Here is a 26145-nt window from a genome sequence, read left to right as displayed (position 1 = left end):
AACTTTAAAGAATTTCCAAAATTTATCATTCACAACAACTCTTTTGGAAAGCTGTCTTCTCATTCCTTGCATGGCCCTCTTACGAAAACTCCCTCGAATCCTCTCTTTGCTCTCTTAATAACCCACAGAAACTTTCTCTGACAATTAGCCATGTAGGCTTGTCATTTTTTCTTTCCTTTCTTCAACCTTCCATTCACATTCTTTACTTTTGACTCTATCCTTTTATTCCCCTCCCACCTCTTAAACAAGGAAGTCTTTGCCCTTTTCAATACAAAGTTTCCATTTGGCTCCTTCAGGCCTTTTCCAGCTGATTACCTCAGTTACCCATAGTACTGCTAGGAGTTAAAAGGAGTAAGAGAGAAAAGGGGAAATGTGCAATGGCTGAAGGGCAGAATTTTTCTTACAGATTTTGTTTGGTGGGGGAAGTGGATGTGCACACAGAAGAGCTTGAGACCGCCCGTACGTTTACATTATCCCCTCATGAGATTAATTTCTGGTGAGTAATAGTGTCTAATTTCAGCATTGAAAGGTCAGGTGGTAATTGGTATTTTAATTTTTTCTTGCTTTTTCCCATGCATTTTCTTTTTCTTTTTCTTATTTTTTAACTTTTAAGTTCAGGGGTACGCGTGCAGGTTTGTTGTATGGGTAAATTTGTATCCTAGGGGTTTGTTGTACAGATTATTTTATCACCCAGGTATTAAGCCTAGTACCCATTATTTCTCCTGATCCTCTCCTTCTCCCACCCTATACCCTCCACCCTCTGATAGGCCCTTGGGTGTATTGTTCCCCTCTATGTGTCCATGTGTTCTCATCATTTAGCTCCCAGTTTTAAGTGAGAACATGTGATATGTGGTTTTCTGTTCCCGCATTAGTTTGCTAAGGAGAATGGCCCCCAGCTTCGTCCATGTTTTCCTGCAAAGGACATGATCCCATTCTTTTTATAACTGCATAGTGTTCCATGGTGTAGATGTATCACATTTTCTTTATCCAGTCTATCATTGATGGGAATTTAGGTTCATTCTATGTATTTGCTATTGTGAATAGCACTGCAATGAACATATGTGTACATGTATCTTATAATAGAACAACTTATATTCCTTTGGGTATGCATCTAGTAATAAGATTACTGGGTTGAATGACATTTGTGATTTTAGGTCTTTAAGGAATCGCCACACTGTCTTCCACAATGGTTGAACTAATTTACAATCCCACCAACAATGTGTAAGCACTCCTTTTTCTCCTCAACCTCACCAGCATCTGTTATTTTTTAATAATAGCCATTCTGACTGGTGTGAGATTTCACTGTGGTTTTGATTTGCATTTCTCTAATGATCAGCGATGTTCAGCTTTTTTTTCATCTGAATTTTGGCCATATGTATGTCTGCTTTTGAAGTGTCTGTGCTTGTCCTTTGCCCACTTGTTAATGGGGTTTTTTTTTTATTTTTTGTAAATTTGTTAAGTTCCTTATAGTTGCTGGATATTAGACCTTTGTCAGATGCATAGTTTGCAAAAATTTTCTCTTATTCTATAGGCTGTCTGTTCACTCTGTTGTTAGTTTCCTTTGCTACACAGCTCTTTAAATAGATCTCATTTGTCAATTTTTGCTTTTGTTGCAATTGCTTTTGGCACAATTGCTTTTGGCATCTTTGCCATGAAATCTTTGCCTCTTCCTATGTCCAGAATGGATTGCCTAGGTTGTCTTCCAGGGTGTTTATAGCGTTGGGTTTTTCACTTAAGTCCTTAATTCATTTTGAGTTAATTTTTGCATATGGTATAAGGAAGGGGTCCAGTTTCAATCTTCTGCATATGGCTAGCCAGTTATCCCAGCATCATTTATTGAATAGGGAATCCTTTCCCCATTGCTTGTTTTTGTCAAAGATCAGATAGTTATAGGGGTGTGGCCTTATTTCTGAGTTCTCTATTCTGTTCCATTGGGCTATGTGTCTGTTTTTGTACCAATATCATGCTGTTTTAGTGCCTCCAGCTTTGTTCCTTTTGCTTAGGATTGCCGTGGCTATTCAGGCTCTTTTTTGGTTCCATATAAATTTTAAAATAGTTTTTTCTAGTTTTTTGAAGAATGTTAATGGTGGTTTAATAGCAATAGCATTGAATCTATAAATTGCTGTGGGCAGCATCGCCATTTTAACAATATTGATTCTTCCTATCCATGAGCATGAAATGCTTTTCCATTTGTTTGTGTCATCTCTGTCTTCTTGGAGCAGTGTTTTGTAGTTCTCCTTGAAGAGATCTTCCACCTCCCTGGTTAGCTGTGTTCCTAGGTGTTTCATTCTTTTTGTGGCAATTGTGAATGGGATTGCATTCCTGATTTGGCCCTTGGCTTGACTATTGTTGGTACATAGGAATGTTAGTGATTTAGTGATTTTTGCACGTTGATTTTGTATCCTGAGACTTTGCTGAAGTTGTTTATTAGCTTAAGAAGCATTTTGGCTGACAGTGAGGTTTTCTAGATATAGGATCATGCCACCTCAAACAGGGTAGTTCAACTTCCTCTTCCTATTTGGATGTCCCTTATTTCTTTCTCTTGCCTGTTTGCCCAGGTGGGCCAGGACTTCCAATATTATGTTGAATAGGAGTGGTGAGAGAGAGCATTCTTGTCTTTTGCTGGTTTTCAAAGGGAATACTCCTAGCTTTTGCCCATTCAATATGATGTTGGCTGTGGATTTGTCATGGATGGCTCTTATTATTTTGAGGTATGTTCCTTCAATACCTAGTTTATTGAGAGTTTTTCACATGAAAGGGTATTGAATTTTATCAAAAACCTTTTCTGCATCTATTGAGGTAATCATGTGGTTTTTGTATTTAGTTCTGTTCACATGATGAATCATATTTATTGATTTGCATATGTTGAACTAACCTTGTATCCCAGGGATAAAGCCTACTTGATCATGGTGGATAAGATTTTGATGTGCTGCTGGATTTGTTTACCAGTATTTTATTGAAGATTTTTGCATCAATGTTCAAGGATATTGGCCTGAAGTTTTCTTTTTTTGTCGTGTCTGTGCTACGTTTTGGTATCAGGATGATGTTGACCTCATAGAATGAGTTAGGGAGGGGTCCCTTCTCCTCAAATTTTTGGAATAGTTTCAGCAGGAATGGTACCAGCTCTTTGTACATCTGATAGAATTCAATGGTGAATCTGTTTGGTCCTGAGATTTTTTTGGTTCGTAGGCTATTTGTTACTGACTCAACTTCAGAGCTTATTATTGGTCTGTTCAGGAAATCCGTTTCTTCCTGGTTTAGTCTTGGGAGGGTGTATGTATCCAGGAATATATTCATTTATTGTATATTTTCTAGTTAATATTCATAGAGGTGTTCATAATATTCTCTGATGGTTGTTTGTATTTCTGTAGGGTCAGTGGTAATGTCCTGCTTGTTTTTTCTTATTGTGTTTATTTGGATCTTCTCTCTTTTCTTCTTTATTAGTCTAGCTAGCAGTCTGTGTATTTTATTAATTTTTTTCCAGAAAACAGCTCCTGAATTCATCGATATTTTGAATGGTTTTTTTGTGTCTCAATCTCTTTCAGTTCAGCACTGATTATGGGTATTTCTTGTCTCTTCTAGCTTTGGTATGTATTTGCTCTTGGTTCTGTAATTATTTTAGTTTTGGTGTTATTTGTTAGCTTGAGATCTTTCCAACTTTTTCATGTGGACATTTAGTACTATAAATTTCCCTCTTAACACTGCCTTAGCTGTGTTCCAGAGATTTGGATATGTTGTATCGTTGTTCTCATTAATTTCAAATAAATTCCTGATTTCTGTCTTTATTTCATTATTTACCCAAATGTTATTCAGGAGCAGGTTACTCAGTTTTCATGTAACTATATGGTTTTGAGTGAATGTCTTAGTCTTGATTTCTAATTTGATTGTGCTGTGGTCTGAGAGATTGTTTGTTATGATTTCAGTTCTTTTGCATTTGCTGAGGAGTTTTTTACTTCCCATAATGTGATCAATTTTAGAATGTGTGCCAGATGACAATGAGAAGAATGTATAGTCTGTTGTTTTTGGTGGACAGTTCTGTAGATATCTATCAGCTCCATTTGATCCAGTGCTGAGTTTAAGTTCTGAATATCTTTGTTAATTTTCTGTCTGTATCATCTGCCTAATGTTATCAGTGGGGTGTTAAAGATCCCCACTATTATTGTGTCAGAGTCTAAGTCTATTTGAAAGTATCTAAGAACTTGATTTATGCATCTAGGTGCTCCTGTATTGGGTGCATATATATTTAGGATAGTTAGATCTTCTTGTTGAATTGAACCCTTTACCATTATGTAATGCCCTTCTTTTTTTATCTTTGTTGGTTTAAAATCTGTTTTGTCTGAAACTAGGATTGCAACCCCTGCTTTCTTCTCTTTTCCATTTCCTTGGTAGATCCCTTTATTTTGAGCCTATATGCATCATTGCATGTGAGATGGGTCTCTTGAAGACAGCATAATGGGTTTTGGTTTTTTATCCAGCTTGCCACTCTTTGTCTTTTAGTTGGGATATTTAGCCCATTTATATTCAAGTTTTATACTGATATGTATATACTTGATCCTGTTATCATGATGTTAGCTTGTTATTTTGCAGACTTGTTTATGTGGTTGCTTTATGGTGTCACTGGTCTATGTACTTCAGTGTGTTTTTGTAATGGCTGGTAACCGTCTTTCCTTTCCATATTTAGTGCTTCCTACAGGAGCTCTTTTAAGACAGGTCTGGTGGTAACGAGTTCCCTCAGTATTTGCTTGTCTGTAAAGATTCTTATTTCTTCTTCTTCTTCTTTAAGCTTATGAAGCTTGGTTTTGCCAGATATGAAATTCTGGGTTGGAATTTCCTTCCTTTAAGAATATTGAATACTGGCCACCAATCTTTTCTGGTTTGTAGAGTTTCTGCTGAGAGGTCCGCTGTTAGTCTGATAGATTTCCCTTTGTAGATGACCTGACCTTCCTCTCTTGCTGCCTTTAACATTATTTTTTTCATTTTGACCTTGGAGAATCTCACAATTATGTATCTTGGGGATGATCTTCTTGTGAAGTATCTTACTAGGGTTCTCTGTATTTCCTGATTTTGAATGTTGGTTTCTCTAGCTAGGATGTGGAGGCTCTCATGGACAATGTCCTGAAATATGTTTTCCAAGTTGGTTCTATTCTTTTCATCTCTTTCAGGGACACCAATGATTTATAGATTTGGTCTCTTTACATAATCCCATATTTCTTGGAGGTTTAGTTCACTCCTTTTCATTCTTTTTTCTCTATTCTTGTCTGACTATCTTATTTCAGAAAGCCAGTCTTTAAGCACTGAGATTCTTTCCTCCACTTGGTCTATTCTGCTGCTAATACTAGTGATTGCATTATGAAATTCTTGTAATGTGTTTTTCAGCTCTTTCAGGTCAGTTATGTTATTTTCTATACCAATTATTTTGTCTGTCAGCTCTTGCCTTGTTTTATCATTATTTTTGGCTTCCTTGGATTGGGTTTCAACATGAAGCTCAGTGTTCTTCATTCCTATCCATATTCTGAATTCTATTTCCGTCATTTTGGCCATCTCAGCCAGTTCAGAACTCTTGCTAGAGAGGTAATGTGGTCATTTGGAGGAAAGAAGGCACTCTGGCTTTTTGAGTTTTCAGGGTTCTTGCACTGATTCCTTCTCATCTTTGTGAGCTTATCTATCTTCAATCTTTGAGGTTGCTGACCTTTGGATTTTTTGCCCCTTTTATCCTATTTGATGACCTTGAGAGTTTGATTGTGGCATAAGGTTGATTAAACCAACTGGCTTCATTTCTGAAAGACTGTTGGGGGCCAACACTTAGCTCCCAACTCCTGGTCTGCATGCTGTAACTCTGCAAGACTTGTAGTGGGCCCCAACTTTGTTCTCTGGCTCCTCAAGGTTAGCAGCCCACTGTGATGGTGGGACCAAGGTATGGCTGCTGCAGCAGAGTATTAGTAGATGCCAGGGTGCTTGCCTCCCTGTGAGTGTTCACCACATTGGTGGAGGTAATGCAGCTGGTGACTGTGTACACAGTCGCACTGGAAGTGGTCTTGGCCTGGGGGCAGGGTGCTGGCTGGCACAGGTCTGGGTGCCTTCTCTTTGCACTGGAAGTGGGAGTGAAGGGGAAGGGGAAGATCTGCTCTTCTCTGTGCAGTATTAATACAAGGGTGGGGCACTGATGGAGGTAAGGCTGGCTGGTTTTGTGCCCATCAAGGCTGTCTGCAATGGTGGTTGGTAGGGGGAGGGTGGGCGGACTGCAAAACCCACCCCATACAGACATGCACCAGCAAGGCAAAGCAAAGCAAAGCAAAGCAATGTGGACAGTTGCCATGGGCCTGAGGGAAGCTGTAGTACGGGGAAGGAGTGGGCAGGCTGGTGCATGGTTGTAGAGGCTGCCCTACTGCAGCTCTGCACTCGTCAGGCACAGTCCACCAGTACAGAAGCTATAATGTAGGGCCGCAGGATACCTGGGACTGCCCTGCAAGCAGGCATGGCCTGAGCTGGTGCTCAGGTCAGCATAGCCCCATCTAATGGGCAAGATTGTCTTTCGGAGATCAGGTCCAACAGTTCCTCTAAAGTCTCCTAGGAGCAAGTCAAGCCTAGGGGCATGGCCATCCCTGGCTGTACTTCACTACTGATCCTCCTGCACCAAACCATCTGGGCTCCACATCAGCTGGCTTGCTGCCCCACCTCTTCTCTAAGCAGCTCTCCCTGCCAACTTGATTTCCATGGTGATTAAGGAATCTTCTCCTGCCAGAGTTCCACAGGCCTATGGTGAGAGCAGGTTGCTCCTTGCCAGTTCAACTTACCCATTCCCCTGGAGCCACTGTGGCCAGGAATGAGTCCAGGTGTGCAGTAGCCCCATGCAGTGTTCCCAGATTTCTCCTTCTTTAGTACAGCTTCTGTGTCTTCCCTCAGTCCACTATGGGTGCCTTCCTTCTGAAGATCTATTAGGAGCATGTCAGTTGTCTTGGTCCCTCAGTGGGAGCCATTCCACCTGGCTTCATCTAGTCAGCCATCTTGCCTCCCCCCTCTCCCTGCATTTTTCTATTACCCTCATTTTCTCCTTTTAGATGAGTTGGAACTGGAAGGTAGTGGCTGATATCATGTATATACCAAACTTGTAAATCCAAAAGATTGTTGTCCTCTTCAAAGTAGTCAGCCACCTCGACAAACTACACCCTTATTTCAATAAAATTGGGCATCTCTTTCATAGTCTGACACATATTCTTCAACATATCATCAGTTGGATCAGGTCTTTGAAACTTGAGGTTCAATTTATTGTTTTAAAAACCACAGTCATTTGTACTTAACTCATTTAAATCAAATGGATGGTCAGTCTTAACAATTAAAAAAAATTTAGAGGTAACTAAAGAAATACAACTGGCTTATATTTGTTTATCTGTTTTAATGTAGCCAGTAAGCTGATTTTAATAGCAATTTTGAATCTGGCAACCTTCAAAGACATTGGCCAGTTCATCATCATGGATATAAATACATAGCCTTCTAAGATAAGTACTTTGAAAGACAACAATCAATTGTGTTTATCAGTTAAAGTACATTAGGTGTTTTGTTTCGTAGTTCTTTTCCATAATAAAATCAAGCTCTTTTGGTTATTCTGTCACTATTCCTATGACTTTTCTCCCATATTTGTGCTTTATAATTCCTGGATTTTTAATAATGTGATATAATTATGATCTTGGACTTTGGCATAATGCAGAGTCATTTCAAACCTTTGGGCAGGCTGGACCATAACTCTATGTCTCAAGGTCCTCATCTGTAGATGGTAACAACTGAACATGCCTCTTAGACTTGTGGTTAAGGTGAAATGAGAGAACACAGTAGAAAACATTTACTACAGACATTAGTACAAAGCAAGTTATCAATTAATATTACCAGTAGTAGTAATAAGAGGAGGAGGAGATGAGGTGACAGTGCTTTGATGGTCATTTCTTTGTTGGTAGCTTAGCTCTGTGTTCGTTGCTCTCTTTTCTTGATTACCTCTCTTCGTGCCCACATGTCCCACTTTTTCTCTTTTGTTTCTCACTCTTTTATCTTTTCAAAGTTTATCTCTTTTCTCTTCTCTCTGTTTTACATAAGTAAATAGTCTGGATAGGACCAATTCAATGCCAGGGACTATGACACTTAGTCATTACCATAAGGGACTGTTGAATAACATCAGAACAAGGTGCGATGAAAGTGATAGATCCCTGTGGACACAAGGAACTCTTGCCAGTTGGTTTGTTGTTGTTGGTTTTTAAGCTTAAAGATTTTCCAGCTTCTTACCAATCATTCCTAAACTAACTTGCACATTTTCCAGTGTTTGATAATTTAACACAGTTGGGCCATGAGTCAACATTTCCCAACAAGAAATTATGGCCACAAGAGTATCTTGCCTATGTATCATAAGTTATAGTGACCTTCGGATAACCAAAATGGGCCCTTTGGGACAGGTGGACTGTAGTATGACCCAATTTATCAACATCAGGAAACCTAACAGGTGTCAATCATAAGCATTGCGTTGAGTAATTGCCCACCTCCTTGTCATCAGCACATAACTAACCACTTGTTTCAGTTTATTATGAGGTAGTACATATGTGTGAGATCATCACCTGAGAAATTCTGATCATTGAATTAGGATGTACACTCACAGTTTAATTGAAGTTTATATAGGCAGGTATTTCCCCTTTTCGCAAAATTCCATATTACATAAACTATTAAATGTTTTAACACATAAGAATTTAATGAAGTCATTTTTTTCTCATATACTCTTGGACTTACTCTGCCATGTAGTCAGTATCACACTTATTCAGAATAACTAATTATTTTGACCAGCAAATACTTTATAAAAAACTTTTAAAAGGAGTCTGTGTCATTGGTACTGGGCAAATACTAAATATATTCACTTGCCCCCAGCATTAATACTTAAAATTGGACGGTGGATGTTATTACGTAGGCATAGATGCTCTGCAAGAAATAGGCCCTATTTCAGCACTTTCCCGTAAAGAGTAAATCTACTTGGTCTATTTAAGTAAACATCAGTATTATGCTATAAAACTAACAAAAAAAGTTTAGTAGTCATATCCAGATTATAAATTAATACTATATACTCATCTTTTCATTAAACACATATTTGTTGAGCTTCTACTATGTGTCAAACATTGAACTGGGTTCTAAAGACTCAAAGACAGCTCCCTTCCTTTAAAGAGTTTTCCATATAATCAATCAGCAAGGGTAACCAATAAGCACATAATCCTGATATAGTACAGTTTGCTATACAAAAACTATGTACAATATACTATGTGAGCACAGAGCAGACTTTGGGAGGAAGTGGTAAGAAGTAGCTCCTAAAAGAAGATGTCACTTGAGCTAAATCCTTCAAAATGAGGGAGACAGGTAAAGTTAGTGATGTTGGAGCAGTGTTCCAAGAACACATGTACTTTTTCAGAAGCAAAAGAGGCAAAGAACACTTGAGGAATGACCAGTAGCTCAGTTTGGCTGAAATTGAACTTGGTCTTTGCCATCGTGTATTGTAGCACTTCTGTATACCATGATAATTCACATCAGCATTTTATTAGACAGTCTCTCTTTCTCTCTCTCTTTCAAGAATGCAACTTATTAATTCCTTACTCACTGTAGCTCACTGGGCTCTTTATGTTAACTCACTTTATACTCCAACCACCTTGTGGAGTTTGTATCCCTTCCTCATCACATAGATGAGAAAACTGAGGATTAGAGGGCTCAGATATCTTATGTGTGTTTCAGCTGCTAGGAAGTGGCAAAGCTGGCATTCAAATGCAGTCCTATTTAAAAGCTAGTGCTTTTAAACACCTCACTTCACTGCAGTAATTTTTTGAGTTCTGGCTTTCTCCCAATTATGACACCTTCTTATATCATTCTTTTTTTGCTGCTGTCAGCTAGAAATAATCATAGTTAACATTTATACTCTGATTTTAGAAAACACTTGTATACTTGTTTTCATTTGATCCTCACAACTGTTCTGACAGATCAGGAAGTAAATATTATCTTTACTTTAAATGAGGAAATCAATGTTCCTATTGAACATTTTTCTTAAAGAACTAGTGAACAACAAAATAGAATTTGGAAGACACAACTTTATATTCAAAAGTTGATGTTTCACAGAATATACAAAAATTAACTAAAAATGGATCATAGACCTGAACATAACACCTTAAATTCTAAAACTGCTAGATGAAAACATAAGAGAAAATCTTTAAGACCTTGGATTTAGTAAACATTTCTCTTTTTTTGAAATGGAGTCTTGCTCTATTGCGCAGGCTGGAGTACAGTGGCACAATCTTGGCTCACTGCAACCTCCACCTCACGGGGTCAAGCAATTCTCCTGCCTCAGGCTCCTGAGTAGCTGGGATTACAGGCGCACGCCACGGTGCCTGGCTAATTTTTTTGTATTTTTAGTAGAGATGGGGTTTCACCATCTTGGCCAGGCTGGTCTTAAACTCCTGACCTCAAGTGATCCGCCTGTCTCAGCCTCCCAAAGTGCTGGGATTACAGGCGTGAACCACCCATGCCTGGCAACATTTCTTAGATAGAACACAAAAAAGCACAAACCATACAGAAAGAAACTGATAAATTGAGCTTAATTAAAATCAAAAACAGTGTCTTTGAAAGACACTATTAGGAAAATGAAAAGACAGCCACAGACTTGGAGAAAATGTTGCAAAGGACATATCTGTAAAAGCATTTATCAGTAAAAGGCTAGTATTCAGAATATGCAAAGAACTCTCACAAATCAATAATTTAAAAAACAAACAGCACAATTATCTAAAAAATGGGCAAAAGACTTAAAAGAGTACTTCACTAAAGAAGAGATGTGAATTTACTATGGAGTTATAAGAATTCTACACTGAAAACTACAAAACATTGCTGAAAGACATTTAAAAAGACCTAAATAAATAAAAACACATCATATATTGAAAGAGGTAATATTTTTAAGATGGCAGTATTAACCAGAGTGATCTACAGACTCGTTTCAGTCTCTATCAAAATTGCAATGGCCTTTGCAGAAATGAAAGAGCCAAAATTTATACGGAACCACAAGGACCCCCTGATAGCCAAAACAATCTTGAAAAAAAGAACAAAGTTAGAGGACTCACACGTTCTCTTTTCAAATCTTACTGCAAAACTACAGTAATCAAGACAGTGTGGTACTGACGTAAGGACAGGCATAGATCAATGGAATGTAATTGAAAGTTCAGAAATAAACCTATACCTATAGTCAATTGATTTATGACAATATTCTTAAGAACATTCAATGGAGAAAGAATAATCTTTTCCTTATATAGTGCAGGGACAACTTGATATCCACATACAAAAGAGTGAGCTGGACCCTTACATCACACTGCACACGAAAATTCACCCAAAATGGATCAAAAACCTAAATATGCAAGGTAAAATAATAAAACTTCTAGAAGAAAACATACTGGTAAATCTTCATAACCTCGGATTTGGCAATGGTTTCTTAGATACAACACCAAAAATATAACCAACAAAAGAAAAGATAATTTGGACTGGACTGCATCAAAATTCAATACTTTTGTTCATCAAAGTATTATCAAAACAGTGAAAAGATAACCCAAAGAATGGGAGAAAATATTTATGAGTCACATATCTGATAAGAATCTACTATCTAGAATGTATAAAGAACTCTTACAACAGCAAAAAATAAAAAATAAAAATAAAAAAACCAACCCAATTAAAAAATGAGCAAAGGAGTTGAATAGACATTTTCCCAAAGAAGAAATACAAATGGCCAATAAGCACATGAAAAGGTAAAAATCATTATTCCTTTGGGAAATGCAAATCAAAATCACAATAAGTTACTATTTCACTACCATTAGGATGGCTATAAGATACAGAATAATAAGTGTTAGAGAGGATGTGAAGAAATGGAACGCTTGTACTTTGCTAGTGGGAATGTAAAATGGTGCAGCCACTGTGGAAAACAGCTTGGTGGTTCCTCAATAAGTTAAGCATAGAATTACAATATGACCCAGCAATTCCACTCCTAGATGTATAATCAAAAGAAATGAAAGCATGTGTTCAAACAAAACTGCATACACAAATGTTCATAACAACACGCTTTAGCCACAAGTGGAAACATCCCAAATGTCTATCAACTAATGAATGGATAAACAATATATATTATATCCATACAGGGGAATATCATTCAGCCATAAAAAAGGATGAAGTACTGATATATGCTATAACATGAATGAACCTTGAAAACATGTTATATGAAAGAAGCCAGTCATAAAGATAACATCTCTTGAATGATTCCATTCATATGAAACATGCAGTATAGGCAAATCCATAGAGACAGAAAGCAGATTAGTGTTTACCGGTCACTAATTGCAAATTTTATGTGTATTTCACCAAACACACAAAAAAGAGGAGATGTGAATGGCAACTGAGCACACAGAAAGACAATGACCATCAATGGTCATTAAGGAAGTTCAAATTACAACCATGATGAAATACTATGACATGCCTACAAGAAAACATGCTATGTGAAAGAAACCAGTCACGGCTCAGATCAGAAACTCTGAAGATGACAAATGCTGGCAGGGATGTGAAACAACTGTAACTCTCACATATCACTGGTAGTAATGCAAAATGGCACAGCTACTTTGAGAAATACTTTGGCAGTTTCTTACAAAGTTAAACATGCACTTACCACGTGACCCAGCAACCCCACTCTTAGAGATTTACCCAAGAACAATGAAGACATGCATCCTCACAAAAACCTATAACCAAATAATATTAGCAGCTTTATTAATAATTGCTGAATAGTGGAAATAACCTAAATATTCATCACCTGCTAAGTGGGTAAATATTACACATCCATAAATGAAAAACTACTCAGTAATAAAAAGGAACAAACTAGAAATATTTATAATAATGTAAATGAATCTCAGAAGCATTATCTCAGTGAAAGAAGTCAGACTCAGTCTGTGTTTATGACTTTCTGGAAAAGGTAAAACTGTAGAGACAAAAAACAAATTAGTGTTAGCAGGGGCTGTGATTGAGAGGAAGGGATTAACTGCAGTGGGGCATAAGGGAAATTTAGGGGGTGGTGGAAATGTTCTCTGTTATTTGTAGTGGCTGTTACACAACTGTATATGTTGTCAAAATATAGAACAATACACACAAAAAATAAATTTTACCGTATATAGGTTCAATTAAGCTGACTTTTAAAACCACCTGTTTTTTATTCTCCATTATTGTCTTTCTGAGGAACACAGCATTGAATTTTTTAATACTTTCAATTTAATTTTCACAGTATTAAAAGTAGAAGGAAGTTCGTTTCTAGACCTGAAGATCAAAATGCCTGCATTCTTTTTTGCCATAATCCTATGGCCCAGATATAAAGTCATTGAGTCCATTTAACATGAATGAGAACCAGAAAGAAATGTCAGTGCCATGCTTCTGGGTCATCAAGAAGAATAAATAGGGAATGAGAGAAGAAATACAGAAAAATCGAGTCTGCGGGAAATTAACCAGCTGTCACCTACAGAGCAGGAAGAGGTAGTAGTGAGGCCCAGTTCAGGAGGAAAAGTGATTTTCAGTTTATCTCTGGACTCACCATGGAAAGCACTTTCAGTCGTTTGCATCCTAGAATCCCAAGCAATTGGATCCTCTGAGAAATTGTGACAGAACATTTATATTTAGATGAAAACAAAATAATTCCAAATCTGTTAAATCAGTTTACAGAAAGGAGCTGGTTTTTTACCCTCACACTTTTCATAGTGCTCAGCAACTACTGGGAACAAAACAAATATTTGAAGAATTAATGAATGAATATACTACAACTTGCTGAAGGGCAGAACAATTTTCTATTAAATTAAAAACTCTAAAGGAGAATGTAATATGACTATTGTTCTGTCCATTATTACTTCAATAGTTCTAGAGAAAACCGTATTTCATTCTTTATTGTGTGCTTGTTCTGAACGAGTCCTCGTCAAAAGAGTTTGCTCCAGTGTTTTCAGGGTTTTAAAAGATAGAATACATCTAAATAGAGTCAATGTAGACCTCAGCAATTGAACATATAATTTCAGCAAAGTATGTCCTTTGCAGTTTGAGCCCACTAAAGCTGCTACATGGATCATATAATTGATTTGTGGCACATTCTGCCTGCATCTACCCAATGGTTTATTAAAATAGAATAGACAAATGCCAATAAAATGAAAAGCTCCACTGAGAATTGACCAAACCACATTGCTTTCTTCACACCTAAGGTATTCCAACCAATAGTAATTTCACAGCAGCTCTCTGTAGTACCAGATATAGAGCTCTGTAATCAGGAGTCCACAATACAAGTAAGCCTTTCCCTAAAGCACAACAAAGAAATAGGTTTATGAAATCATCGTTAAATATAATAGAACACTGGAGAGATGAGAACAGAGGAAAGATGAAATGATGAACACAACACATAAGAACCAATTAAAAATGTACCATCTCTGCAGGAAAGCACCCGTGTGTTGATAAAGCTCTTTATGAATATTAGGTACTGTAGCATAAGATGATTAGAACTGAGAGCCTCAAAAATCTGTGGCCAAAAGAGATTCAATTATCAAAGAAAGATACCTAAAAATAGATTAAATGGTATAATCAGCACCCCAATTTATCATTATTATCCCAGTTTGGAGTATCAGTTATCTTTAATAAGATTCAGTGTATGGTTAAGAAATAATCTTTATCCTCACTTTTCTTAATAATATAACAAATATATTTCATATGTGTATGATTTCTACTTCGCTACAAAAATCTGAGCATGGAGAATCAACTGTTTTAAGAAAGAATTTTTTAAATTAAATCAGAATAGGTGTTGTCCTGGGCAATTCAGTTGATCAGGAACTGGGATAGAGTGGTGAGGGGTTAAGTGTGACAAAAGAGAAGGTGGTTAATAGCATGGTTATTTGGAGGGTGGGGGCGGGAAAGCAAAATTTAGAGACTCAGAAACTAAAGAAAATTATTTCCATAGAGAAAAAAATTCCACCACCCTTAGAGAACATTTGAACACTGAGAATATAAAAATTTCAAGACTTTGAATTAGCTTTTTTGTTGGCTTGTGTTCATTCATTCTTTGAGCAAATATTTATTCAATGCCAGTCATATACAGTGGAGTAATAGATACCAGAAATACAAAGATGAGTAAGACACAGCCCCCATAGCTTGCTACTTTAAGGACTCAAAAGGCTTTTAAACATCAAATATCTCTTACCAAATTGCATTTTGGTTAGTTGTGTGTAGAGGAATTAGCAACATTTTGTTGGATTTTCGTCAAACCCCAAAAGGATTTTTTAAAAATAGGAGAACGTTAAGGGTAAATACACCCCTAGTAGAAGTAGGAACATTACATTTTGAATTTGGCCAATAGAAAATATTTTGTGTATAAATTAAAAAAAAAACAAATCTGTTTTCAACTTTCATGTCCCAGCCCTTCCTTTCTTATATTATGGAACTTTATTCAGTGGCTAATAGTACTGTTCCACTGTAGCCACAACACTGAAGTTATATCTTTTTCAGAGTGCCTGGACTAGTTTCCTATATGCAAATAGGTAAACAGGCATTTCCATTGACATCAGAATAAGTTCTAGTCTCTCCTTCATTTATTGACACTTCTCCCTGTGTGTGTAAACAGGCATGTGATTAATGCTATAATCAATGCCTTGGGAATATGGTAAGATTAGGGAGATATATACAGAGAATCAATATGAACCGCATTCACTCTCTAGGCCACATGTAATTTGAATTTATTCCACATTTGATTAAGTCATTTTCCCCCAATCCCTATTTTCCTCCAACCCTTAGATGGTTACTACCTAAATATTTAACCATGGGTGAACAAACGAACCATGTGTTACTGTAGATTCTAGTTCTATCTAGAGTAATATTTGTATAAAAAAGAGATTGTGCAGATTTCTGGGAAACATGTTTTATACAAGATTTCATTCCATTTTTAGAAATTACTCATCCACTCACCAAACCCACACTCAGGTTATCCAGTGATAATGGAAATTACTGATGGGTTTTCAAAGCTCACATTAGCTCCTCCCTAGCCGCCATCTCTCCCTTTCATGGAAAACATTCTTCAGACTGACAGAGACTCTGCTTTGAGCTGCGTCAAGCCTTACCCCAGAGCAGTGGTTCCAAGCATTTTTTTTTTTTTTCATGGACCAGTAAAATCCCTCTAGATGTTTTGGGAACTAAGATAATATTGTTATCTTTTAATTCTTCAATTAAAAATTTAAAAGGCAAAAACACAGCTACAAGAATTTAAACAAAAGAATAACCCCAAAAATAAAGTTACAACCTCATAACAGATTTATAAATATTATATATATAAAATGCACTTAGCTCCATGAAAAAGCTCAGAATTCTTACTTTTTTTTCATCTTGCCACAGATTGCCTTTTGGGAAAAACTACCTTTGTGCTTTGCATAGATAGGGGCTATAAAATAACAAGTTAACCAAATATTCAATTTCTGCTGTTTATGTACCATGGCATGGGCTTAGGTTTACAATGGCAGCAGAGTAGAGAAATGCAAGGAAGTGAGAAAATGTATGAATCAGCTCCATACCATCTTAGCCTTCAGAGCTATTTATTATTGCCAGTATGGTCAATACCTCACATACGCAATGAGCAGGGGAAATGCCAAGGCAAGAAGATTATTACTCAAAGTTTTCCCCAGTCAAGTTAGTGTGCAACCAGTAAACAATAACATTTCTCTGAATTCAGGAACAATTTAAGTAAAAAGTCACTGTCAGACATTGGAGTGGATGAAAATTTTTTTTTTGTTTCTTGTTTTTTGTTTTGAGACAGAGTCTCACTCTTTCACCAGGCTGGAGTGCAATGGCATGATCTCAGCTCACTGCAACCTCCAACTCTGGTTCAAGCCATTCTCCTGCCTCAGCCTCCCAAGTAGCTGGGATTACAGGCACGTGCCACCACGCCCAGCTAATTTTTGTATTTTTTTTTTTTCTACGTAGAGATGGGGTTTCACCATGTTGGCCAGGATGGTCTCAATTTCCTGACCTCATGATCCACCCATCTCAGCCTCCCAAAGTGCTGGGATTACAGGTGTGAGCCACCGCGCTTGGCCGAAAATTGTTATTAAAAGATGCAGTGTGAGTATCAAAATACAAGTGATAGCTTAGACATCTCCATCTGCTGTCAAGGCTCATGCATACCAAAAGCTTATTAAAATGACCTGCAGGAAGGTAATATAACATAAGAAAGTGGTAAAATTATCTACAGTCTTTTGCAACTAGGGTTTTTTTTTTAATGTGAATTACCTTGTACGCAGTTGAGAAATAAGAGATCAGTATCAGGAGACTCATATTGGTTTCAAACTCATTTATATTTTGAAGCAATTGGAGTAAGTTTTCTTACAGGCAAAGATAAAGCCTTGCTAAATGTGAAGGTCTTAGGAATAAAAACTAAAAATCTACAAACATGCTTTCCTTTAGTGCAAATAGTGGCTGTTCCAAAGGCTTAAAGAATTGCTGGTTTTCTACCATGTTAAGCTCTTTAGCAAAAGTGGAAGTCCAGATGGTGAAACCACAAAGATATTTCCCCTATATTAACATGACAGACTGATGAAAAAGGCAGCATCCTAGATCATATTTTCAATTTAGCTCAAAATGTTCTATTTTAGAAGCAACTGTCCTCCAAGACCCATATCTCAAAGGAGAAACACAAGCCCCAGGATCTAGGCTGCAAAGAGTGTACCACTGTAGCTAGATGCAGAAGCTGGGAGAATGTTAACTGTACTAGCCACTTTACTATGATGTTTATTGGTTTTGTTAGTGCTTGGTTCAAAGTTCCATAGGCTTTGAGTCATCTGCCCCAAAATCTGTTTTTTCCACAAGCCCTGATTTTTTTAGCATACAATTTTGTAGAACTGTGGTTGTAGCTAAAACACCTGTATTTTATTTTCACACAGCAGCCAAAGCACCTGTGTGACCCAGAGAAAGGTAGTGTCCTGGAGAGGGGTCTTAGAAGGTTGTTAGAAGGAATTGTAATTGGGTTTGCAGCGGCATCTAGAGGAAATGGCTCCTGATGTGATCTGTTTCTTGGCATTGAAGGGTCTCTGGCTTGGAGAAAGGCAATGCATCAAGCTATCGTAATTTAATGGGAAAGGAGAGAAAAAAAACAGTAAAGAATATTTAGTTCCCTCATTTCTAATTATGTGTTCCTTCTGTAATCTTCTAATCCAGGGTTGGTATATAGAATTCCTCTCAAATGCCAACTCCAATTGACTGGTGGTGGCTGCCTGAGGCACGGAAGGGAGAAGGATGCTGAGGCCCTGTTGGGCTTCCTGGAAAGAATGCCACAATTGATTAGTGATGTCTGTCAGGAGTTGCTGCACCTGTGTCACCCCCATAATCTGTGATACAGTTGGGGAAATTTGCCCAGCAAGATGAATGATCTGGGAAGACAACCAGACTTGGTTCTGGAATTGATACATTTACCTTCCTCTGAAAATGAACAAATGGATTCTTAGATAACCAGTATATCTCTGTCAGTTTCACCTGAAGCTGCTCATTTGGGTGAGCTGAGAAAGTGGAGTGTTTAAACCAGCAATGCTAAAGACATTAGAAGTCCTAACAGCAACAATGCTACTTAACTGAAAAAGCACCACTTAAAGGATCCTACCATTCATTATCTTTTGACTTGTCATGCATTGAGAAACTGTGGAGTATTTACTGTCCCTTTCCCCTCACCTTACTTAGTACTTGCCATATTTCTTCAACTATAAGATGCCACTCCATCAGTATACACCAGGAGATAGTCAAGATGTAGTTTTCACATGTGTGAACTTGGTTATTTCTGGTGCTCTTGGAGTGGGCAGCTGTAACTTCTTGATATTTAAACTAACAAATTATTTAAGAACAATTTGAGGAAAGAATATGAGGTCTAGTTGCTGTCTGAAAACCTTTCTTTCCCAGTGAAGAGAAAAAAGCATAATCCATACTTGCAGAACAGTGTCAGCAGCTCAGAAGAAAACCCAAGAAAAAATAATTCAGTGGAACATCCTTGTAAGAAATGCCACATTGCCAGTGTTTTAGACAGCACAGAGGACAGACTGCATAGGAAGTGCATGGATATCAGACATCAGCATGTCTGAGTTAAAGAGTGGTTCAGAGAAGTCCATCTCTAAATGCGAGCCTTTAGAATGGCTTCACCAATGTATTTCTCTTTTATTTCCTTTTTATGTTTGCAAAAGATACATGTAGATAAATATGAAAGAACTTTTCTATTAAGTATAAAATAAAGTTTTGTGTCATGTTGACACCATTTTTTCTTTCTCATTGGTACATAAAATATTGATGTGTTTTATGGTGCCTTAGATTCAATGAAATGTGGCATAATTTGCATTCATGGTATAAGTGAGGAAATGTAGCAGGAAAAACTTGATTATTCATTGTCCAGTCTCCCTGATCACATTAGTTGCACATCTAGAATTAGAATTTATAAAACCTTAATTCTTGCCTACCCACTTGAATGTCACCTGTTGCCATGTTTCAGAAAGGTTTGTTTAAGTAACCAAATTATGGGCTGGATGGCTGAATAGGTCAGCCTAAAATAAAGCCAGACAAATGACTATTCTCTATGGGGAAATGTCTCCTAGTCCAGGGATGCACTGTAGCTTTAGCATAGATATGAAAGGAAGAATGGACATTATTTGAATTATTTTGCAAATAATCAACTATCATTTTGTGAAAATACTCAGCCTACTTGTCTGCCTACCTCTTTCCTTTCATCTTTAATTTCATTTTCACACCAAAAGCACTTTTTTGTGTGAACTTTTACAATTAGTAATCATGATGCAAAGAAACTATTAGGCTGAACCATATACAAATTGACAATATTTTCCCATTTTTGACCTACAGAATCAGCAAGTTTATGTGGTTCAACTTAATACATGACAGGAGACAGTCATTAAAGCAGTGCACAGTCTGAGGCCAGAGGATACCCCTTCATTCATCATTATTAAGAGTCTTCTAAATACAATAGTTCCTCCGTTGGAGCTTCTCCTCAGCTATATGGGGAGCCTCTGAATAATACTTTTTGTGTAGGTTTTCTGTCAAGACCTTCGTTTGATCAACTGTGTACAATATCTTTTTTTAACTCAATAAACATTTATTGCACACTTTCATATGGTCCAGGCACTGTTCTCAGCCTTGGATACAAAGATCAGTGAGTCAGAGTCCCTATTCTTAGAAGCTTGCAGTCTAGGAGGAGAGGAGACAGGCATGGACATCATTACAGTGCGAAATAGCAAGTAATATAATAGATAGAAATAACATGCTGAAAAGGCACTGACCTTGCCTGGCTGAGCAAGAATGCCTCAGAGCAGGCGATGTTTACACTGAGTCTTGAAGGATGAGCAATTTACTTGTCAGCAAAGAGGAGGAATAATGCAACATCACCCGGCAAAATGGTTTGTTCCAAGCCACAGAAGTACAAGAAAAAGAACCTGAGTTTGAATATAGATAGGACAAAGGCGAGAGAAGTGGCAAGGACAAGGGTGACAAAGGTGAGAGAAGTGGCACGAGGTGAGATTTTAATGGAAGTAAGATCCTGGTTATGAAGAGCTCTCCATGAGGGGCTTTGGCGTTTGCATTTTATATAACAAAACACATTGACATGGGTTTAAATTGCTTAGAAATAAAACCACTTCTTCAGCTTTATTTATATACCCAGTCCAGTTATCGCCTAAGTTTATAGAAACATTGCATTTGCTACTCTAGAGCAGGCAAGAGTTCTTTCTGACCAGGCCTGGCACACATGTGAGCCAAAGCAACCTGGATTTGCAAGGGGTTGTTTCAGCCCTGACATCTCTCTTAAACACAGTCATTGAGCTGTGGTTCCTCACTGTGGCTGAAAGCATAGCCAAAGGCTGCATTATTGTGAGATTGTGGCTTTGACAATTACGTGCTCCTCCACTGCAGGGCTCTTACTTTACATGGGTGAAGGAGCTTGCCAATACATGCTCCATGTTTTCATATTTTCCTCATTGGGTAATTGCAAAATGGGTGATTCCACCTAAATGCAGTGAGATTGATTTCATCCAAACTGCCGACTGGCTAATCAGTGGCCCAGTTTTCCAGCCATGTGATCTGGCATCTGGCATTTACCACTCATCAAATTAAATTACACAGCACCAATAAATTACCACCTCATGACTGGGCAAAACCTTTTTCCTTAAACTCCTTCCTGGTTAATACTTGTGCAATGTTTAATAGTGCCACAGTTTATCTATACAGGGATGTCAACAGGAATGTATCAAAATTTTACCACAAATGGAGATTTATGTATATGCAAATTATACATAGACACACACATATATATGTATAGATATGAATATGTGTGAATGCATTATTCTATTGATGTGAATTTTCCAGATGCCTAAAGCTAAGTGACTAATCAAAAATTTTTGTTTTGTTTTACTTAATCGAGTCTTTATGGAAATATTTCTGAAAGTGCTGGAAATGTAAGTTCTAGAGTCAGCCTGCTCTGTTCGAATCCCTGTTTCTTTATCTACTGACTTCCCGTCTTTGGGCAAGTAATAATCTTTCTGAGCCTCAACTTTCTTATGTATAAAATAAGAACAATAGTAACCACCTCATAGGGTTGCTATGTGAATTAAATGGGGTGTGCATATACAGCATTTGATAGGCAGTGGACATTCAAGAAATGCTAGCAATGAATATTTTATGCATATTAGAATTGCTTCTTGAAAGCTGGGGCCATCATGGTGAACATTAATGATTGTAGGACAACTAATAACTGATGCCCTCAGCTCCTATTAAGAGCCAGAAAGTTATTTGCCTCTCCATTTAATTGCCCCAGTCTGCCAGGATTCTTCCCAGTCTTGTCTGGGTTTTGAGTTTTTATATAGCATCCCAATATGGTTTGGCTCTGTGTCCCCATCCAAGTCTCATCTTGAACTGTAATCCCCATAATCCCCATGTGTTGAGGGAGGTACCTGGTGGGAGGTGATTGGATCATGTTGGCAGTTTCCGCTATTCTGTGCTCATGATAGTGAGTGAGTTTTCATGAGATCTGATGGTTTTGTAAGTGTTTGACAGTTCCTCCTTCACATGCTCTCTCTCTCTCTTGCCTGCTGCCATGTAAGACGTGCCTGCTTCCCCTTCTGCCATGATTATAAGTTTCTCGAGGCCTCCTCAGCCATTTGGAACTGTGAGTCAATTAAACCTCTTTTCTTTATAAATTACCCAGTCTCAGGGAAGTTCTTAATAGCAGTGTGAGAATGAACTAATACATATCCCTTGCTATTAGACTATTGGTTATCACATTCTGAAATCACTAATATCTAGAATCCTAGCCATTTTCTTCCTCCTGTAGTGTTTTACTGACAAATCAAATAATCCAACTTGATAAAATTCTATCTAAAGCAGGTTAAAAGCTCTAATTGATCACCCAAGTCTGTTCTTCAGTGACTGCACTATGTGCTGCCTCTTTTAGCCACTCAAAGATCTTGTCTGCTGATTTCAAGATTATCAGCTATGTTTGTGATAGATGATGTTGCTGTAAGAGACCTCCAGAAACATGAGAGGATACTCTTAATATTTCACGTTTGTATCTCAGTGACACAGGTCTACAGAGGCCCATGTCTTTAGAGGTTCAACAGGGAAATAATAGTACCATCTCTTTTAAAAAAGCAAATATAACATATAAATAAAAAATATCTATGGCAAAGTTTTTCTGCTTTAAGAAAACTGCAGGCTCTGTAAGCCAGGCATGGTGGCTTACGCCTGTAATCCCAACACTTTGGGAAGCCAAGACAGGAGAATAGCTTGAGGCCAGGAGTTCAAGACCAGCCTGGGCAACATAGTAAAACCCCATCTCTAAATTTTTTTTTAATTAGTCAGGCATGGTGGTGTGCACTTACAGTCCTAGCTACCAGGAAGCTAAGGCAGGAGAATCTCTTGGCCTAGGAGTTCAAGAGTACAGTGAGCTATGATCATGCCATGGCACTTCAGCCTGGGCAACAGAGCAAGACCCTATCTCTAGAAGAAAAAAAAAACTGTAAGGGAATATACTGACTCAGCCTATCTAGAACAAAGATCTCAGCACCATAATTTAAATAGAATTTATTACATTTCTTGATTTTTTTTTCCTGATTTTTAAATGAGTAAATCCTCATGGGCCTTACTCTATTACTATCCATGAAAACACTGTATAAGAGACACTGTATCATCTCAGTGTCCAACATAACTACATTCACCTCCCACTCATTCTCCTTACTGCAAATGCTTATTAGCCATCATCCATCCAAATTTTGAGAATATTTTCTCCAGAAAATCAATCTCTGTGTCTTTTTTCATACTTTCAGATATGAAAATAAAAAGCTGTTTAAAAAGACTGCTTTGGGGTCAGTCTACTCTCAGGACTGAAATTTCCTTAAGGACAAGGTTGTGAAATTTTAAAATTCTCCTGCTCCAATGCTCAGCGTGGAGCCTGGGCCAGAACAGCGCTCAGGAAATATGTGAGGAAGAAGGAACCATGGGATGAGGAGTAGTGGAGAGAAACTGAAGAAGGATGTATTGGTCAATTTGGGCTGCTATAGCAAAATACCATAGAGTGGGTGGCTGATAAACAGAAATTTCTTTCTCGCAGTTCTGGGGTCTGGGAAGAGCAAGATCAAGGCACTGGCAGATCCAGTGTCTGGTGAGAGCCCTCATTCTCATAGATGGCACCTCTGGCTGTGTCCTCACATGGTGGAAAGGACCAACAAGCTTCCTTGGGCCTGTTTTATAAGGAGCTAATTCCATTCATGAGGACTTTGCCCATGACCTAATCACCTCCCAAAATGCCCCACCTTCTAATATCATCACCTCGGGGGTTAGGACTTCAACATATGAATTTCAGGGGGATAAACCTTCAGACTATAGCCCCTACTAATTTTGAAGTTCAACCCACTTCTGATTATCTTATCTAATAACTGAAAATTTAAACATTTAAGAATATAAATATAAACACTTGAACTGGGGTTGAGGGGAGTTTAGTGAGTCTTGGTTTGTTTTTTGTTTCTTGTGTGTGCGTTTTTTGTTTGTTTGTTTGGTGCTTCTTGTGAGAAATCTTGATTTCTCCAGGTAGACTAACCTTTTCCAGGTGGGTGTTGCCATGACAGCACAATAGAGCACAGAATGTCAATTGCAATCCTCTTTTTACTTTTTCAGGTTACAAATGCTGCTGCCAACTGTCCTGGCCAAATGACTCTGCATCACAAACCTTTCCTTGCATGTGGAGGGGATGGATTTACTCAGTCCAACTTTGATGGCTGCATCACTTCTGCCCTATGTGTTCTGGAAGCTTTAAAGAATTATATTTAGTGCCTATATCCTTATTCTCTACATGTGTATTGGGTTTTTATTTTCACAATTTTCTGTTATTGATTATTTTGTTTTCTATTTTGCTAAGAAAAATTACTGGAAAATTGTTCTTCACTTATTGTCATTTTTCATGTGGAGTATAAAATCAATTTTGTAATTTTGATAGTTACAACCCATGCTAGAATGGAAATTCCTCACGCATTGCACCTTCCCTACTTTTCTGAATTGCTATGACTACTCCTTGTTGGAGGAAAAGTGGTACTTAAAAAATAACAAACGACTCTCTCAAAAAAATTACATTAAATCACAATAACAGTTTATGTGCCAAAAACTTGATTATCCTTATGAAAATTTCAATTCTGAATAAAGAATAATCACATTATCAAAGCCCCATCTTAAGTCTTCGGATGTGTCCTTGAATCAATATTTTTGCAAATTATACAAAACAAGATTTTTCCAAAATGTAGGTAACAGAGTGTAATTCTTATTTCTCATTTATCCCCCAAGTTATTAAGTGATCCTGAATTGTAGGTCATATATGTCATCATCTTAGTGTGGAGGGCAACTTGACTGACAAAGAGACCTTCCTTCAGATTTTCAGAAAGTATAAGATTCCACATGATTTTCCCAGCCACACAGTACTTTTTAACTTTAAAACAAATTCCAGTCCTAATATGAAAGATAAAAATTAAATAGAAACAGAGAGAAAGTATATCGATCCTTACCTTTTGCTATCTTTTATAGCTGTTGCTGTTACTTTATGGGCTCTCCAGTATGTGCTGTGGCATTTAGACTGTGTCGAGTTTAATGAATTTAACACAACAAAAAATTTACTGAACCAGAAAATAGATGCACTTAAAATAGTTCAATATTTGCCAAGTTGGTGGTTCAGCATATCACCCACATGCTTCAGTGACCTGACCCCACGACTTGCTAGCTGGAGAGAAATCAATCTCCAGCCTTCCAAACCAGCTACCTGTTGCTAATTTGAAAAGCAAAATGATGAGTTCTATTTCAGCATTTTGAAAGGAGAAAAATCATTGCAGCCTCTCAAACTAACAAAAGTTCAACAAAAGACTTCTTACTGTAATAGTGTTTAAAGTTTCACACTTACATGTCCACTGTCATACATACACATACACAGGCACAGGCAGAACTTGCTTCTATAGCTGCAAAGTGGGTTTTATGACCCTATAGCATATTATTATATGTTTCCTCTTAGCAATAAATTGGTGAAAAACTTAAATGCCAACATGTGGTTAATGTCACTTATTTTGAAAGCAGAGAGAGGAAGAAGGAAATTTGTAGTCTCTGTAAAATGATGAAAAATAGTGATTTTTTGTTATTTTGGCCCATATTTGACTAACATTTGTCTTTATTTATATTTTTTAAATTTTAAATTTAGGGATACATATACAGGTTTGTTATATAGGTAAATTTGTGTGACAGAGATTTGTTGTACGGATTATTTTGTCACCCAGGAGTTAAGCCTAGTACCCATTAGTTATTTTTCCTGATCCTCTCCTCCCTCCCACCCTCTACTCTCAGGTAGGCCCCACTTTCAGTTGTCCCCTCTATGTGTCCATATGTTCTTATCATTTAGCTCCCTCTTGTTAGTGAGAACCTGTGGTATTTGGTTTTCTGTTCCCTCATTAGTTTGTTAAAGATCATGGCCTCCAGCTCCATCCATGTTCCTGCCAAGGACATGATCTCATTCTTTTTTATGGGTGCATCATATTCCATGCTATGTAG

At 37.5% G+C, this 26145-nt stretch overlaps 1 protein-coding gene across 8 annotated transcripts in view; it reads left to right on the top strand.

Annotated features, from left to right (window-relative positions):
- RNLS (renalase, FAD dependent amine oxidase) overlaps nt 1-26145 on the top strand; it is a 402310-nt gene that overhangs the window by 272263 nt on the left and 103902 nt on the right. Inside the window, exons 7-9 of one of the 8 annotated variants that reach the window (XR_010113260.1) lie at nt 407-496; nt 22173-22237; nt 24241-24275. The exons of 2 other annotated variants lie outside the window; for them this stretch is intronic. Coding sequence is in view for 4 of the 6 variants with exons in the window: in XM_003810501.5 (XP_003810549.1) it covers nt 24241-24393 (153 nt within the window). In the remaining 2 variants the exon portion in view is untranslated. Of the gene's footprint in view, nt 1-406; nt 7126-22172; nt 22238-24240; nt 24787-26145 lie in introns of those variants that run through there. 5 more of the 8 variants (XM_063607790.1, XM_034931061.3, XR_010113261.1 and 2 more) reach the window with 5 other exon arrangements.

The sequence above is a fragment of the Pan paniscus genome, chromosome 8 (assembly GCF_029289425.2).
Source record: "Pan paniscus chromosome 8, NHGRI_mPanPan1-v2.0_pri, whole genome shotgun sequence".
Lineage (NCBI taxonomy): Eukaryota > Metazoa > Chordata > Mammalia > Primates > Hominidae > Pan > Pan paniscus.
The sequence above is the reverse complement of the archived record's forward strand: the minus strand, read 5'-3'. Positions and strand labels throughout refer to the sequence as shown.